The sequence below is a fragment of the Hylobates moloch genome, unplaced genomic scaffold (assembly GCF_009828535.3).
Source record: "Hylobates moloch isolate HMO894 unplaced genomic scaffold, HMol_V3 SCAFFOLD_1, whole genome shotgun sequence".
Taxonomy (NCBI): Eukaryota; Metazoa; Chordata; class Mammalia; order Primates; family Hylobatidae; genus Hylobates; species Hylobates moloch.
In genome coordinates this window covers 46246471-46263232 of record NW_026652276.1, presented here as the reverse complement: position 1 = coordinate 46263232, position 16762 = coordinate 46246471, and the positions used below count along the sequence as shown (strand labels likewise).

General features: G+C 39.1%; 1 protein-coding gene across 1 annotated transcript in view; it reads right to left on the bottom strand.

The window, feature by feature from the left end:
• Nucleotides 1-11314, bottom strand: part of DNAH7 (dynein axonemal heavy chain 7) — a 330709-nt gene extending 319395 nt beyond the window's left edge. The window contains exons 1-4 of the mRNA XM_032755099.2: nucleotides 11237-11314; nucleotides 4015-4077; nucleotides 1140-1248; nucleotides 208-355 (exon numbers count right to left, since the gene is read on the bottom strand). Coding sequence (XP_032610990.2) covers nucleotides 208-355; nucleotides 1140-1248; nucleotides 4015-4077; nucleotides 11237-11314 — 398 coding nt within the window. The remainder of the gene's footprint in view (nucleotides 1-207; nucleotides 356-1139; nucleotides 1249-4014; nucleotides 4078-11236) is intronic.
• Nucleotides 11315-16762: the final 5448 nt, after the last annotated feature.

Genomic DNA, 16762 nt, shown 5'->3' with positions numbered 1-16762 from the left:
CTACCTTTACAACTCATGATATTTAAAAGTGGAACACACTTAACAGGGTTAAACTCAATCTCTTTCATTCTTTATTTATACTCTGACCTCATTCCAACAAGCCTTTGGGGCACCCTTAGAGACGCACAGAATTCTAATATTCTTAGGTTAAACGTTGCCAGAGGCTCTAATGTGGGTAACACATAATGGTTAGCCTATGCAACTTACATAATGACATTAACAAGAGTACTTCTAAAGTTTTCTCGTTCTTTATGTGGAGATTTGCCCTTTGATTTGGAAGTAGATGGTCCAGCATAACTATCATCAACTTGGTGGGGTAATTTGCCCTTTTTTCCAAAACGTTCCATGTATTCAGCTTAAATTTAAAAAAAAAAAGCACAATTATTCATCTAAAAGGTAAGCTAAAGCATTTCACATGCTTAAGATGCTAAATCACCTTTTAAGAAAAAATTACATTATCAAGTAATCCTAAGTATAATTTTTTTTTTTTACTATCAGGAGGTTAAACTACTCCTCTTTTGTATCATCATAACTAGAAACATCTATTTCAAGAATATTCCACTGATTTATACCTTGATTAATATACTAATAAAATTTTCTATTATATTTACATATAATTCTCTAGAAGTGAAGATCAAAATTATGGTAAAAACAGGATACAAAACTATTTGAGAAATTTTAAAGAACCATGACAAAAAGTTAATATTAACTATAATCAATCTGATAAGCACTACATTTAATGAGTCAAAATAATAAAAACATTAAAATAACTAATTTGGAAGTAATGGTCACAATTTATTAAAATCCACAACAAATTTAAAAAAGAAATATAATTTATTAAAATCCCTCTTAGAAAAATCTCAGTCTTTGATGTAGAGGCACATTCTGACCACAATAAAAAGTTTTAGTATCAACATCCCAATTCCTAAAATATCAGCTCTTACAGCATTTACAACAGCCTAAACTAACTAAGAACTAGAATCAATTATTTTCCGAGGGAAGATGTTTGGGAAAATTTTTTTCTACTTGACATTAATGTCATTTAGGTTTTATACTTCTATTACACTATTAACTAAATATTGTCTGGTCTCTCTCTAGAAATTATCCTTAAATCTAATTTAGAATATTGAAGTTCTTACCATAGGACTGTTCATTTTTAACATTAAATGGTTCTGGATTCTCATCATCCTGCTTTACACTCAAATGGAATGATGGAGCTGCCTGCTGCCAGTGGGGCTTTGTACTCACCTAAAATATAAAATTTAAATAGCATTAACAAACAATAACAGAAAAAACATTTTTCCATGAAATGCATGAGTGTTTATAAACACAGACATTTTCTCAAACAGATCAGAACATCTGGATAGAAAATACTCAACAGCAGATCTTATTCAAGCCTGTGAATGGTCATGGTGTGCACTATATGGGGGACATTAACAAAAGTCCTGCTGCTGGTTGGATGTGAATGCCTGTTACCTAAAACCAGGGTCTTCATTCTAGAGAGTCTACTGCTCATCCCCAGATATTGTCAAGTGTCTTTAAACCTTCTATTTTAATGAGAGGTGCTCTCTGCTGGTCTCCTCTGCATTCCAGCTCCAAAAGGTCTTCCTGTTCTCATGGCTATAAACCACCCTAGATTGCTCTGACAACTCACAAATGTATTCCACTGTTTAAGGCAGGGGTGACAAATTATTATACATACACAATTTTGGAAGGCGTCATAAAAAGGGAGAAGGCTAATGATGATAGGTTCCTGGTACTCAGGCTCCATGTTGGGAAACGACAGTGTGTGGTGGGGACTGTGGCAGAGGAGAGAGCACCTTCATCTTCTAAAAACACAATGACTAATTAGCTCAAGCCAATTATTGCAATACCAGAACACAAACCTACCGTTGCTGAAGCCTATGGTTCTTCAATAAACCCAGACAGTCGGATTTTAAAGTAAAATCTATATATTTTTAGCACAATTTAGTCTGTCTCTCCCTTTCAAATCCAAACCAACTTGAAAGTCCATGTCTGTACTGGCTTCTCCTTCTGCCTAGTTTTACTCTCCCTAATCTCTTACTTCCACTTCCCAAATAAACTACCTGTACACAAGTCCTTATTTTAGGTACCTCTTACACAGGAAAATAGGATAAGAAAACATGTAAGACAGTGCTCTTCCATTTTCCACCCACCCTTCCCATTTCTCAACTCTCGTCTTGCTCCATAAAAGTTTTAAAACTCATAGAATTGCTACGAGGAGTTGTACAGAAAGGGTGAGAATCAGGTCACCAGCTCACAGAGGCTGGGAGCCACCAGTGCCAGGTCATCCTTGATTTCAACTACAGGGGTCACCTCCAGAAGCCTGAAGTCTGTAATGAAAATCACTCCAGGTCGTAATTACTGCTGGAGAACTTCTATCCAGGTGCAAACCTTAATACTGTATTCAAATAAAAGTAGTTTTTTAAAAAAATCCATAGCTCATTTTCTAAATATCTGTTGAAAATATAATTTCCCTTAAAACACATAAGACTCAAAGAATGCTGAGGAAAAATTGCAAGACACAGCCAAATATAAATACAAAACCAGGTTTACATCAGTCAATAAAAGCATTTTAGATGATTATATGCTTCACCCACAAGCAAGAATTATTATGCATCTCAGCCATAGATATTCAATAAGAAAATTTAAATTAAGTTTATATTTCTACATCTGTAAACTAACAATCCACAACAAACTAAAAAATGTCTATTCCATTTCAGTTTTTTATCTTTTACACTAGAAAATTAAGAGGGATTTTGCAGAACTAGAGAAAACATGCTATGGCTTGATTCTGCAGGCATTTTACAATAATTTGTCATTATCAATAAAAGTATATTTTCAATTAAAATTTGTATTTTTTAAATGTTCAATATAATTAATCTAACAATGTTAGTTCAAGTTTCCCAAGTGAAACTGTCCTTCATTGCAAATTATCAGGAATCTTCTCTGTACAAAGCAACACAAATTCAATTCTATAGTTTGTTCTCAGCTTTTAAAATATCTTTCAAAGCAAATAATGCTTTGGATGAACCTTGAAGACATTATGTTAAGTGAAATAAGCCAGCCATAAAAGGACAAATATTGTATGATTCCACCAATATGAAATACCTAGAGTAGTCAAATACATAGAGACAAGAAGTAGAATGGTGGTTTGCCAGGAGCTGGGGGAGGGGAAAATGGGGAGTTTTTGTTTAATGGACAGGGTTGCTGTTTAGTTAGATGAAAAGAGTTCTGGAGATGAGTGGTAGTAATAATTATACAACAATGTGAATGTACTAAATGCCACTGAATACTTAAAAATGGTTAACATGGTAAATTTTATGTTATGTATATTTTATCAATTTTTTAAAAAATAATATTTGCATTGACCCTCCCCTGAAATTTAACTTTCAGGAGTCACAAGAGTGTGACTTGGTGGCATTAAACTCCATATAATTACTAGATAATAAATTTTATTACATTAAAATCTAACTTGCACAGGGCTTTATCAACTGAAAATGTCTATTAACTGCCTCTTTATAGTCAAAATAATGAAAAAAGATTCCAAGATCTAAGAAATATTTTGTAGCATGGCATTTGTCTGCTGGAAGAGCTATCTCCTTGAAGATCATCAGATCAACTCAGCTCATTTTCGAACTCAGAAACTGAGGCTCAAGAGGTAAGTGACTCCCCAAAGGGCACAGAGCCAGTAGAGTCAAAGCTTTACCCCAAGCCCTTTTTTATTTACTCCAACGCTGACACTCCTTTTGCTAACCAAACTTGGCAAGTCGTTCGTTCAGAATACTGAAATATTCTACATACACAGGTAATTATAGCTTATGGTTACTTTACTAAGATAGTTATTTGTCCTAATATGCACACCTCATAGAATTTCTCCATCAGAAAATAATCAAATGGAGCAGGAATTCGCTTACTTATTTTCAAGTTAGAAAACTAATGAACATTTTTTGAAGCACAAAAATTCAATGAGAATATATTTGCATAAGTTACCATAGACAGCTGTGGTAAAGCTCTTGCTGGTGCCTTGAACTTTTCTTTGCTGGCTGATTTCTCCTGTGTGAAAAATATGAAGGGAAAAAAGTGTTTACTCTGTAAGTGCTAACATTGATTCACTGAACCAAATTTTACAGAAAGACTATTCAAAAAGTACACATTATCCAACATATTCAAAGATATACTTTACTGCTTTTTAAATTCTCAGGTTTGTCTCAGAATTGTTTTCTTTAGAGCAAGAAAATTAAGGAAAATTATATCCAACAATACTTATCAGAATGCTTTAAAAAGTATGCAAACCGGCCGGGCACGGTGGCTCACCCCTGTAATCCCAGCACTCTGGGAGGCTGACGCGGGCGGATCACAAGGTCAGGAGATCAAGACCATTACTGGCTAACATGGTGAAACCCCGTCTCTACTAAAAATACAAAAAATTAGCCAGGCGTGGTGGTGGGTGCCTGTAGTCCCGGCTACTCGGGAGACTGAGGCAGGAGAATGGCGTGAACCCAGGAGGCGGAGGCTGCAGTGAGTCGAGATCGCACCACTGCACTCCAGCCTAGGCAACAGAGCAACACTCTGTCTCAAAGAAGATCACAAGTTCTACCTAGGAACTACTGACACTCACCAATCAAAACTCGCCAGCTCTTGTAAGACACTGCCAGTGCCAATAAACTTTCTTTCGGAACAACTTGTATAACCTCCTCTTTCCCCAATTAAACCCTAATCATTTAACTTGTTCTCCAGACATACTGGAGGCCACCCTAGTCTGTACGTAAGTCCTGGATTGCAATCTCACTTCTTGTATATCATTCTCAAATAAAACCTTTTTACTTGGAGAGCTGTCTCTGTATGCTTATATTGCAAGTTGACAGCAACTTTCCACAAGTCTCACTTATACCACAGACACAGACTTCCTTTCAAACTTTCGGGATCCCAGTAGGTGGTTTTCACCTCCCAGCCCAGACCTGCAGCTCTTCAGCAAATGTCTTTGTCATCCAGTGGGCCACAGCCACATCTCCCATGAGGTCTGAATCTAAGGCTTTGGGGAAGGGATGGCTCTTCCAAGTTTGTTCCTTGAGCACTCTCTCTCAGACCTAGAGGGAGTGGCTGCTCCTTATATCTGCTATTCTTCTATTCTTCAGGGCTGTGCTGTCCTAAACAGTATGGACTAGGCCCCTGTAGCTACCAAACACTTGAAATGCGGCTCCTCTGAAGTGAGACGTGTTTAAGTGTAAAATATGTACTAGATGTTGAAGACTTAGTACAAAACACAAAGAATGTAAATTATCAATGTTTATATATTGATTAGAGCATATTTTATGTTGATTACCATATGTGTTCCACATTGTTCTAAGAGGCTTACATGAATTAACTCCTTTAATATTCTATACTCTGTGGAGTAAATACTGTTGTACCACTTTTGTGCCTATTACGTAGATAAGAAATATGTAGTCTCTGCCTTCACAAAGCACACAGTCCAGTTAATATTAAACACCGTGTGCTTCCATCTAGGACAGGATGTGGAGCAGAGTATTCTAAGAATGTTTCAAAAAGAAAAAGCATGGAAGCTAAGCCTTAAAGCATACCTGGATCTCCACAGAGAAGGACAGCAAAAAGCTTACTGAAGTCAGAGGGCGCATCAAGAACTGGAGTCTAAATGTCAATGGCAGGCTTTGAGGCTATGTTGGAGTGGATGGGGAAGGTAATCCATTCCCTAATTCAACAATGGTTTACCAGCTCCTACCATGTGCTGGGCTCACAGACTAAGACTAAGTCATAGGACTATAGACTAAGATACCCAGTCTATAGTCATGGAAAGGACTAAGTCCCACCGCTTATGGAATACACATTCTAGAGAAGGTACAGACAGTTATTTCGGAACAGATCTGTAACATAATCTCAGAAACTAGTATGTATAATGAAAAATAATAAAACAGTGTGAAGGGACAGAGAGGGAAGGAGTGGAAAAGTGCTAGGTTAGATGGAGTACTAAGAGCCTCTCTGCAGAGGTTATGTTTAAGAGGAACCTGAATAAAAGGTAAGGGAAGAACAAACTAGAGCTAGACAAGTGGGTGCTGTTATATTGTGGAGGACATGGGTTTCAGGGCTTGACTGGCCAGGCTGGCAATAGCCATTGCAGTCTCCTTTTAGGGTGACCTTTAGTCTCAGTTTGCTGAAGACAGTCCCAGTTTACACCTTTGGTCTCAGTTTGCCCAAGCATAACTAGTAGAACTTTCACTCTCAATGGCATCTTAGTTTAGATGATAAATTATATTGCTATCCTGTTTATGATATAGAGACATACAAAAAGCTATTTCATAAATGATTCTGATGATAGGAACAGGATACACGAGAAGCAGGGGACTAGAGTCAGCAGTGAGGCTAGTTTAGCAGCTTTTTAAGAATAATACAGGCAACAGGAGACATGGGCCTGGATTTACAGAAAATGCTGGTAACAAAAGGTCACCTCTACCTCTCTAAGGCACTGCTCTGATCATACTGCTCCCCTGTTCAGAAACATTTTAAAGCCCCCTGTTGAAGTAGGCACAACTCTTCTTGGTTTCCAAAGCCTTCCTCAACATACTCCAAACTATTTTCCAGCCTCTCTTAGTTACTTTGTAGCCATATGATCTGTGTGGCCAGTGAAATGTGAGCACAACAGGAAACACAGTTAAGAGCTAGAGGGACAGGCAGTTAAGAGCTAGAGGGACAGGCAGTTAAGAGCTAGAGGGACAGGCAGTTAAGAGCTGGTGTGCCTCCTCCATCACTATCTCACATCCATGGAGCCCACGTGTTCCCACTGGCATAGCTGTAAGATGGTGCGCTACCTGACCCCGTCAGACTTCATATGAGCAAGGCTCTTTGCTGGGTTAAGTCTCTGAGATTCGACTTCCGTTTGTTTTGTCAGATAGTATTAATTACCCTATCAGAGCCACCAATAGGTTCCAAAATATCTCCCTGTAAAAATCTAGCCCTTTCTTTAAGACCAAAATTGAAAAAGTTTACATTTCATTTCTTAACTCCAACTGTAAGTAATCTCCTTTGAAGATACATAGCATTCTTTATTGTTTAAATTATTTTTGGCTAGGTGTGATGGCTCATGCCTGTAATCCTAGCACTTCGGGAGGCAGAGGGGAGTGGAGTGCTTGAGCTCAGGAGTTCAAGACCAGCCTGAGCAACATGGTGAAACCCCATCTATATCAAAACAAATACACAAAAATAACCTGGGTATGGTGGTGCATGCCTGTGGTCCCGGTTACTCAGGAAGCTGAGGAGGGAGGATTGCTTGAGCACAGGAGGTGGAGGTTGCAGTGAGCCAAGACTGCACTACTGCACTCCAGCCTGGGCAACAGAGAGACACCCTGTCTTTAAATAAATAAAATATATTCTGATATACGAATTATGTGTACACCTACCTATACTGTTCTCCTAACCCCTCACCCCACCCCACCTCCACCTACTAAATCAGTCTTATAGAGATGAGTGACATGGTTTGGCTGTGTCCCAACCCAAATCTCATCTTGAATTATAGTTCCCATAATCCCTATGTGTCATGGGAGGGACCTGGTGGGAGGTAATTGAATCATGGGGGCAGTCTCCCCGATGCTAGTCTTGTGACAGTGAGTTCCCACAAGCTCTGATGATTTTATAAGGGGCTTCCCCTTCACTTGGCTCTCATTCTTCTCCCTCGTCTCCTGCCACCGTGTGAAGAACAAAGTTGCTTCCCTTTCCACCATGTTTGTAAGTTTCCTGAGGCCTCCCCAGCCATGTGGAACTGTTAATCAACTAAAGCTCTTTTCTTCATAACTTACCCAGTTTCAGGTATTTCTTCATAGCAGCATGAGAAGGAACTAATACAATGGGAAAACTGACTTTAAAGTCATTTTAGCTTTATCTTAGAAAATTATAAAATGGTGAGGCTGGGCATAATGGCTCACAGCTATAATCCCAGCACTTTTGGAAAGCCAAGGCAGGAGGATCACTTGAGCCCAGGAGTTCAAGACCAGCCTGGGCAACATGGTGAAACCCTGTCTCTACCAAAAATACAAAAATTAGCTGGGCGTGGTGACCCATGCCTGTGGTCCTAGCTACTGGTGAGGCTCACATAAGCCCATGAGGTAGAGGCTGTAGTGAGCCATAATCACACCACTGCACTCCAGCCTGGACAACACAGCAAGACCCTGTCTCAAAAAAAAATTACAAAATGGTTGACCATGCCCTAAAAAATGGATAACTAAAGATAAGAAAAGAAAGGAAAGGAAAAGGTAAGAGTGCAATGAGCTTCAGACAGTACTTTCTGAAATACAAGCACCAGATTAGGGGAATGTTTCACACATATACAATGCTGTAACCCAAATGGTTCTGGTTTCTACAATTCCCATTAGGCTACACAATGGGAAGGGAAATATGAGCACAACATTTTCAAGCTAACAGGTGCAACAGGTGTTCTCAGAGTTGAAGCCTTCCCTTTGGGGAGAAAGGGTGTTGCAAAGGCCTGAGAAGAATGCAGTTATAGATGACAAAGAGGAAAGGCTCTGGGATGTCTAGTCCAAGTGCCCTGGAATTTTCACATCAGGGATAGAGGTAATTCGAATGACATCTATTGTCCTGGAGTCACTACAAATATCCAAAACACCCTATGTAATCCAAGCATCCTATACAACAACTCCATCACTGCCACCACCCTGACTTTTTAAGATCTCTGCATCGTCCATTCTGTTGCTGAGCTATTTCTCCAAGTCTCACCATCACTCTAGGTGAAGAAGGGTGGTAAGGACCTTAATGTTTCCTTCTTACATTGCAGTGCAGAATATGTATCTCATAGAATATTTTACAAATAGTGCTTCTCCAGCTAACCAAGACAAGCAGCCACACATATGTCAGAAAAATCATCTGGCAAATGATGCCTCACATCCTGCTGGCCTCACCTTGGATTCCAGACATGGCTGCAGTAAACAGTTCTGTGCTAGCTTCTTACATCAAGAAAATATCTTTTGGCCAGGCGCGGTGGCTCACGCCTGTAATCCTAGCACTTTGGGAGGCCAAGGCGGGCGGATCGCGAGGTCAGGAGATCGAGACCATCCTGGCTAACAAGGTGAAACCCCGTCTCTACTAAAAATACAAAAAAATTAGCCGGGCGTGGTAGCGGGTGCCTGTAGTCCCAGCTACTCAGGAGGCTGAGGCAGGAGAATGGCATGAACCCAGGAGGCAGAGCTTGCAGTGAGCCGAGAGCATGCCACTGCACTCCAGCCTGGGCGAGAGTGAGACTCCGTCTCAAAAAAAAAAATATATATATATATCTTTTGTGGCCGGGTGCAGTGGTTCACACCTGTAATCCCAGCACTTTGGGAGGCCAAGGCGGGCGGATTACCTGAGGTCAGGGGTTCGAGACCAGCCTGGCCAACATGGTGAAACCACATCTCTACTAAAAATACAAAAATTAGGCGGGCGTGGTGGCATACGCCTGTAATCCCAGCTACTCAGGAGGCTGAGACAGGAGAATTGCTTGAGCCTGGGAAGCGGAGGTTGCAGTCAGCTGAGATCATGCCACTGCACTATGAAAAAAAAAAAAAAAAAAAAGAAAAAGAAAAAAAGAAAAAAGAAATGTCTTTTCCTTTCTGCAGTGGGAATCCTCTAATGCTATAGTATGGGACTCTAGGAAGAGCCCACTCTGCTCACACACACGAGCAGCCAGAAGAGGATGGGAGTCAACATCCCCAGGAACAATCTTTTACCAATACAGGATGAAAGATGACAGATAAATGCTATTCCTTGACCCTCCTCAGGTGATCAATTCCAGGAAGCATTCTATAAGCTCAAAGGTCATGGCAGGACACACCAGTTGCCTACTGCGCTCATCAACTTGACGGCCCATGGTTGTATGGCCTTTTCTTCTTCCTACTTTTACTCTCCTCAATCTCTTATTATTGCTTCTCAAATATACTACCTGCACACAAGTCCTTGTTTCAGATACCTCATGCACAGGAAAATAGGCTAGGAAAACACATAAGTCAGTGCTCTTTCATCTGTCCATCTGCCCTTTCATTGTTCAACTCTTATCTTGTTCCATAAAAGATTTAAGACTCGTGGGAGGAATATGAACGAGATGTGCAGAAACGGTGAGAATCAGGTCACCAGCTCACAGGGGCTGAGAGCCACCAGTGCCAATTTCAACTACAGGGTTCACCTCTAGAAGCCCGAAGGTCCGTAATGAAAATCACTCTATGTCTTAATTACTGCTGGAGAACTTATAGCCAGGAACAAACTTTAATATTCAAATAAAAATTTTTAAATAAATGAATGTTTTTAAATATCTCTTAAAAACCTAATTTCTTTTAAAAGACATAAAACTCAAAGGATATGGAAAGAAAATTACAAGAGCCAGTCAATATGAGCACAATATAAGGTTTTACATCAGCCAACAAAAGCATTTTAGACAATTACATGCCTTGCTGACTAGAAGAGATTATTCAGCTCAGCCACTGAATATTTATTCAGCAAGTAAATTTAAATTTAACATGCCAAAAAAGCTAATACCTTTTTTTTCAATTTTAGAATTTGTCAAATTTTTTAAGAGAAAATGTCTATTTCATTTCAGGTTTACTTATAAACTAGAAACAAGATAAATATTTGCAGAACTAAAAAAAAATGCTTTGATTCTATTTTGTAGAACTTTTGGTAATCTTGGTATTATTAATACGAATAGGTACACAATTAAAACATGTACTCTGAAATGTCCAAGATCATACACTTAAAATTTTCATCCAAGTTTTTTTATTTCAAAACATTAGGAATAATCTCTGCATAAAGCAGTCCAAATTCCATTACATAGTTCATGCTGAGCTCTTAAATGTTTCAAAACAAATAATATTTGAATTGAAACTCCACTTAAACTCAACTTCTGTAGAAGTTATAATAGTTTAACTCAACAGCATTAAACTCAACATACCTAGACAGCAAATTTTATTCTGTAAAATCTAACCTGTACCCAACCATCCTCTGTACATACCTGAAAATTACAGCCTATAGTTATTTTACTGATATTATTCTTCCTAAGCTATGTACCTCATAGAATTCCTCCATCAGAAAAGAATCAAATGGAATTTAAAATTGTATAAAATTTAAAATCAGAAATTCAGTAACTTACTTTCAAGCTTGAAAAGTAGTAAACAAACATTATTATAAAGGAATAAAGTATGATGGTATATTGGTAAATTACCATAGATAGCTGTGGTAGAAATCTTACTGTTGTCTTGGATTTTTCTTTGCTGGCTGATTTATCCTGTATGAAAAACATGAAAAAACAAAACTGTTTACTCCATTAATGCTAAAATTGATTCGCTCAACCAAATTTTACAGTGTTTATTGTAAGCACACATCATCCAAAATATTCTAAAACATACTGTACAAATGGCATGATCTTGTATACAGAAAATCTTAAATAATTCATTAAAAAATATTAAAGCTAGTCAATGAGTTCTTGTAACCAGCTAGGTTGCAGGATACAAGATCAATACACAAAAGTCAAATGTATACAGGATACTCCAGGAGGGCGATGCATCCCAATTCCACAGGGAGAGGGCATGGAAGCTCCGCACCCAGGACCCTCCCATGCCTCTCCCCATGTGTCTCTCCATGTGTTTTTTCCTGATTTGTATCCCTTATAATAAAATAGTAACCATACGTATTTTAAAAATCAATTGTATTTAATATAATTGTATTTAATGCAAAATTGAAATTAAGAGACAATTCCATTTACAATTGCATGAAATGGAATAAAAGACTTAAGAATAAATTTAACAAAAGAAGTGTAAGACCTATACAATGAAACCATAAAACAATACTGAAAAAAATTAAAGTTCTTAATAAATAAAAGGACAACCCATGTTCATGGATTGGGAGACTAATATTGTTAAGATGCAATACACCCTGAAAGTATTCTACAGATGGAACATAATCCCTATCAAAATCCCAGCTTCCTTTTCTGTAGAAATTAACAAATTGATCATAAAATTAACATGGAAATGTATCAAGAAGAATCAAACAATCTTGAAAAAGAACAAATTTGGCAGACTCAACACTGAGATTTTACAACTTACTACAAAACCACAGTAATAAAGACTGCATTGTTCTAGCATAAAGATAAACAGAGATCAAGGGAATAGAATTAGGAGTTCAGAAATAAACCCAGACATTTATAGGCAATTGATTTTTCATGAGGGTTCCAAGACAATTTAATGGGGAATTGGGCATATCTTCTGGAAGTCTGACTGAATCTAATTTATTCAAAACTTACTTGGCCCCACCTCCCTTCTCTATAACTAAAACTTCATTTTTTTTTCCTAGAATGGTCTATTTCCTAAGGTGAATATGTATTCTGGTTTCTCCCCCCGCAAGCTGCCATAAGTAACATTTGAACCTCTTAGCGGTAACCTTAAGAGAAAGGGGCTAATCTCCTTTGCAGTAGAGAATAATTCCATGGTAGAAGTTTCATCTAGGTGAGAGGAAGCATTTGCTGAAAATGACAATTTGATCTATAAAGCAGATGAGTTGTGCTTCTGGCCAGTTGTCAATTTATTGCCTCAGCTCCCAATTTGCCTGTTTTGCCCTCCTTTGGGATATGTTACAGGACATTATAACATTTCTCCTTTGACAACCAGCATATTATCATGGGTGCCAAGAAGCACTGTAAGAGGAAGAGGCTTTCTTCCTGACTCCAGTGCTTCTCAAAGCTCCCATGGTGTGGCTGCCAGCAGTCAGCAACCTTGTCAATCCACGGTGTGAGGCTAACTCAGAGGCAGACACCCTCCAGCAAGTTTCACCAGCATCCCTGTGGGCAGCTTTCCACAAGTTTCACTTACATCACAGAGGGAGACTTCCTTTCAAACTTTCAGGATCCCAGCAAGTGGTTTTCTCTTCCTAGCCCAGACCTGCATCTCCTCAGCAAATGTTTTTCCACCAACTGGGCCACTGCCACACCTTCTCCCATGAGGTCTTAAATCTAAAGGCTTTGGGGAAGGGATGGCTCTTCTGTTTGAGCAGAGAGTCTCTGCTCTCCTAACATTCTGGTTAATATTAAAACTATGTTTCCGGCTAGGCGCAGTGGCTCATGCCTGTAATCCCAGCACTTTGGGAGGCCGAGGTGGGTGGATCACGAGGTCAGGAGATCGACCATCCTGGCTAACACGGTGAAACCACGTCTGTACTAAAAATACAAAAAACAATTAGCCGGGTGTGGTGGTGGGCGCCTGTAGTCCCAGCTACTCAGGAGGCTGAGGCAAAAGAGTGGCGTGAACCCAGGAGGCAGAGCTTGCAGTGAGCCGAGACTGCGCCACTGCACTCCAGCCTGGGCGACAGAGACACTGTCTCAAAAAAAAAAAAAGAAAAACAAACAAACAAACAAACAAACTATGTTTCCATTCAATAAAGAGAGATGGCTTAGAGCAGAGTATTCAAAAAATCCACTTGCAGTCTGTCCATTATCCCCCAAACTCTCTTTTCCAAAATATGTCTACCATTCATAGATAATCTCTCTTTTCTCTCTCAGTCTAAAGATTTTCTGCTTATCTCTGGTGTTGTTTCCCTTATAGAGGCCAAGGTGGTATTTACTTTTATTTCTATCACTTGGCCTTTAATACATTTTTCAGTCAACTACTAAAGGACATTGTTTTTGCTGCAGCAATTTGAAACTCTCTCTAATGTGCCTTTTCTTCTCTCCCTATTATTTTCACTAGTATGCAAACATGTTAAAATCCCATCAGAAAAAGTATCAGCCTTAATCCTATATTCCCTCTAGCAATTGCCCGATTTTTCTGCTCCCAATTTCTCCAGAATCTTCTCCAGTGAGGTATTTATTCCTTGCATACCACTCTCATCAAGAGCTCTGATTACCTCCACAATGCCAAGTCCTGTGGTAAATTCTCAGGCCTCATTTTACTCAATCTTTTAACAGTATTTTGACACAGTTGATCACTGTCTCCCTCTTGAAAACTGTCTTCACTCAATTCCCAGAATGATTATATATTTTATGCTCTTCCTAACTGTGAACACTTAAACTTTTCATTGCCAATTCATTCTCATGTTTTTAAATTCATTTTTAAATTTACAAATAAAAATTGTATACATTTATGGTATACAATGTGGTGTTTTGATATATGCATAAATCGTAGAATGGCTAAATCAAGCTAATTAACATATGCATTACCCCAGATACTTATTTTTTATGGTATGAGCACTTAAAATCTACTCTAATAGCAACTTTCAAGGATACATTTTTATGAAGTCTAGTCATCATGATGTATAATAGATCTCTTGATGTTTTTTTTTTTTTTTTTTTTGAGACGGAGTCTCGCTCTGTCGCCCAGGCTGGAGTGCAGTGGCGCGATCTCGGCTCACTGCAAGCTCCGCCTCCTGGTTCATGCCATTCTCCTGCCTCAGCCTCTCCGAGTAGCTGGGACTACAGGTGCCCGCCACCACGCCCGGCTAATTTTTTTTGTATTTTTAGTAGAGACGGGGTTTCACTGTGGTCTCGATCTCCTGACCTCGTGATCCGCCCGCCTCGGCCTCCCAAAGTGCTGGGATTACAAGCGTGAGCCACCGCACCCGGCCGATCTCTTGATCTTATTTCTCCTGTTCCTTCTCATTTTCTGATCTTCGTGTGACAGACATCCCTCAATCCTCAGGTATGTTTCCTTTCTAATTGACCCCATCCAGCCCAAATATTTTAAATATTACTCATATACTGGAATCTCCCAAATTTATCTCCCCAGTATTAACCTTTATCCTAAGTTCCCCACTCCTATATTTGATTTTTGCTCTCTCCACTCAGAGGTCAAATAGACATCTCTAACTTAATGTGTCCAAAATATTGTTTGATCAATAAACTTCCACAAACCCTACCAGAACTTCCCCATATTTTCTTAAACTCAGTAAATGGCATCACCATTAACACCACTATTCAAGCTAAAATCCCTGGTACCATCCTTGACTCCTCCCTTTTTCTCATATCACACATTTAATTCAGTAGCAAACCCTTTGAGCTTTACCTAGAACATATATCCTGGATCCAACATCTCACAATATCCATTATTACTATAACCATGGTCTAAGGAACTGGAAAGAAAGGGGAGAGTGGAAAGAGAGATCGGGGTGGAGAGAAAGAAAGAATGGGGGATCAAGAAAGAAAGAGGAAAGGAGAAAGAATCTTTATTATATCATGTGTCCATTATGTACCTGAATCTATTCTGATGTCCATTCTCTTGGATTTCCCAGTTCAGTAAACCATAAAAAAATCTGTTTTATTTTTTGAAGTTTGAGTTCCATTGTACTTACTTACAATAAAAAGAGCTTCTACTCTTGGTCATCAGTCTCAGTGACTTAAAAATATACATGTGATTAAATCTACCTAACAGCCTAGTCTCTTAGTTGCTTAACCTCCTCATCTGTAACCGTGTCTTCCGCTTCATCTCTGCCAATCACTTTCATGGCAACCCCTCTAGGATCTTATCACTAAATATGGCAGCTCTTGCGAAATCTTGATTTTAAAACATTCTTTTCTCTGATCACCACATCCTTTGCTCCCAGCAAGTACGATCTGATGCCCTCCTATATTTCTTTGTTTCGATTGAGACCTCTAATATCTAAGCTCCTTCTCAGTATCCATCTGCTCCCTCATATCTTCTCTTCCTCCTTGCCCAATTTAGATTCTACAGTCCATAGTCACAACTACACCCTATCAAATACCCTCAACTCCCTCTGGCACATACTTAACTAAAACCATAATCCTGTTGGAATTCAACTACTTACCTTCTCTATGCTTGTACCCAAGTAGGTATATATTGCTCAAGGAAAATCACATCTCCAGTCCTACTGGATTCACTTTAAGTGCACGATTAGTAATCTCAGACATTCAAAACTTTTGAAATTTTCTAATAAATTTGGTGTCCTAAGTTTTGTAATGACCTATCTCCAGAGTTTCTCACACATCATCATTTTAGTACTTGAGAATGCCTCCATCTTCCTGTAACTAAGCCTACAGACCTACTTACGATCACACCTTCATTGTTCTTCTATCCTTCATCTACAAGCAGTTGGGGACACTCTCGCATGTACGACCACAGGCCAATCCCTCCATCTCCTTTCACTTTATTGAAGACAGTGCTTTTCTGATAATCCCTCTTCTTCCTTGAATTAGCAATGCCTCCCTTTATACTACAGAACTCCCTTTATACTACAGAACTTTGTATAAAAATATACAAAGAATGTTTATTTTTATTTTAATGTTACATTTAATCAGCATTTGCTGTTAATGGCACCATGGTTTGCTTTTTGTTTTTTGTTTGACACAGAGTCTCATTCCATCACCCAGGCTGGAGTGCAGTGGCGCAATCTTGGCTCACTGCAACCTCCACCTCCTGGGTTCAAGCCATTCTCCTGCCTAAACCTCCTGAGTAGCTAGGATTACAGACGTGTGCCACCACACTGGCTAATTTTTGTATTTTGAGTAGAGATGCGGTTTTGCTATGTTAGCCAGGCTGGTCTCGAATTCCTGACCTCAGGTGATCCGCCCGCCTCTGCCTCCCAAAGTGCTGGAATTACAGGCATAAGCCACCACACCTGGCCAGTTTGGTTCTTTTCAGACACTTTCCCCTAGGATCTACAGTTTGCTTCTATTATCCACTACAGAAGGCACGTGCTGATACTGTGGTTGGATCGTTAATTCTTGCCATCATGTGACCTGCTGCCA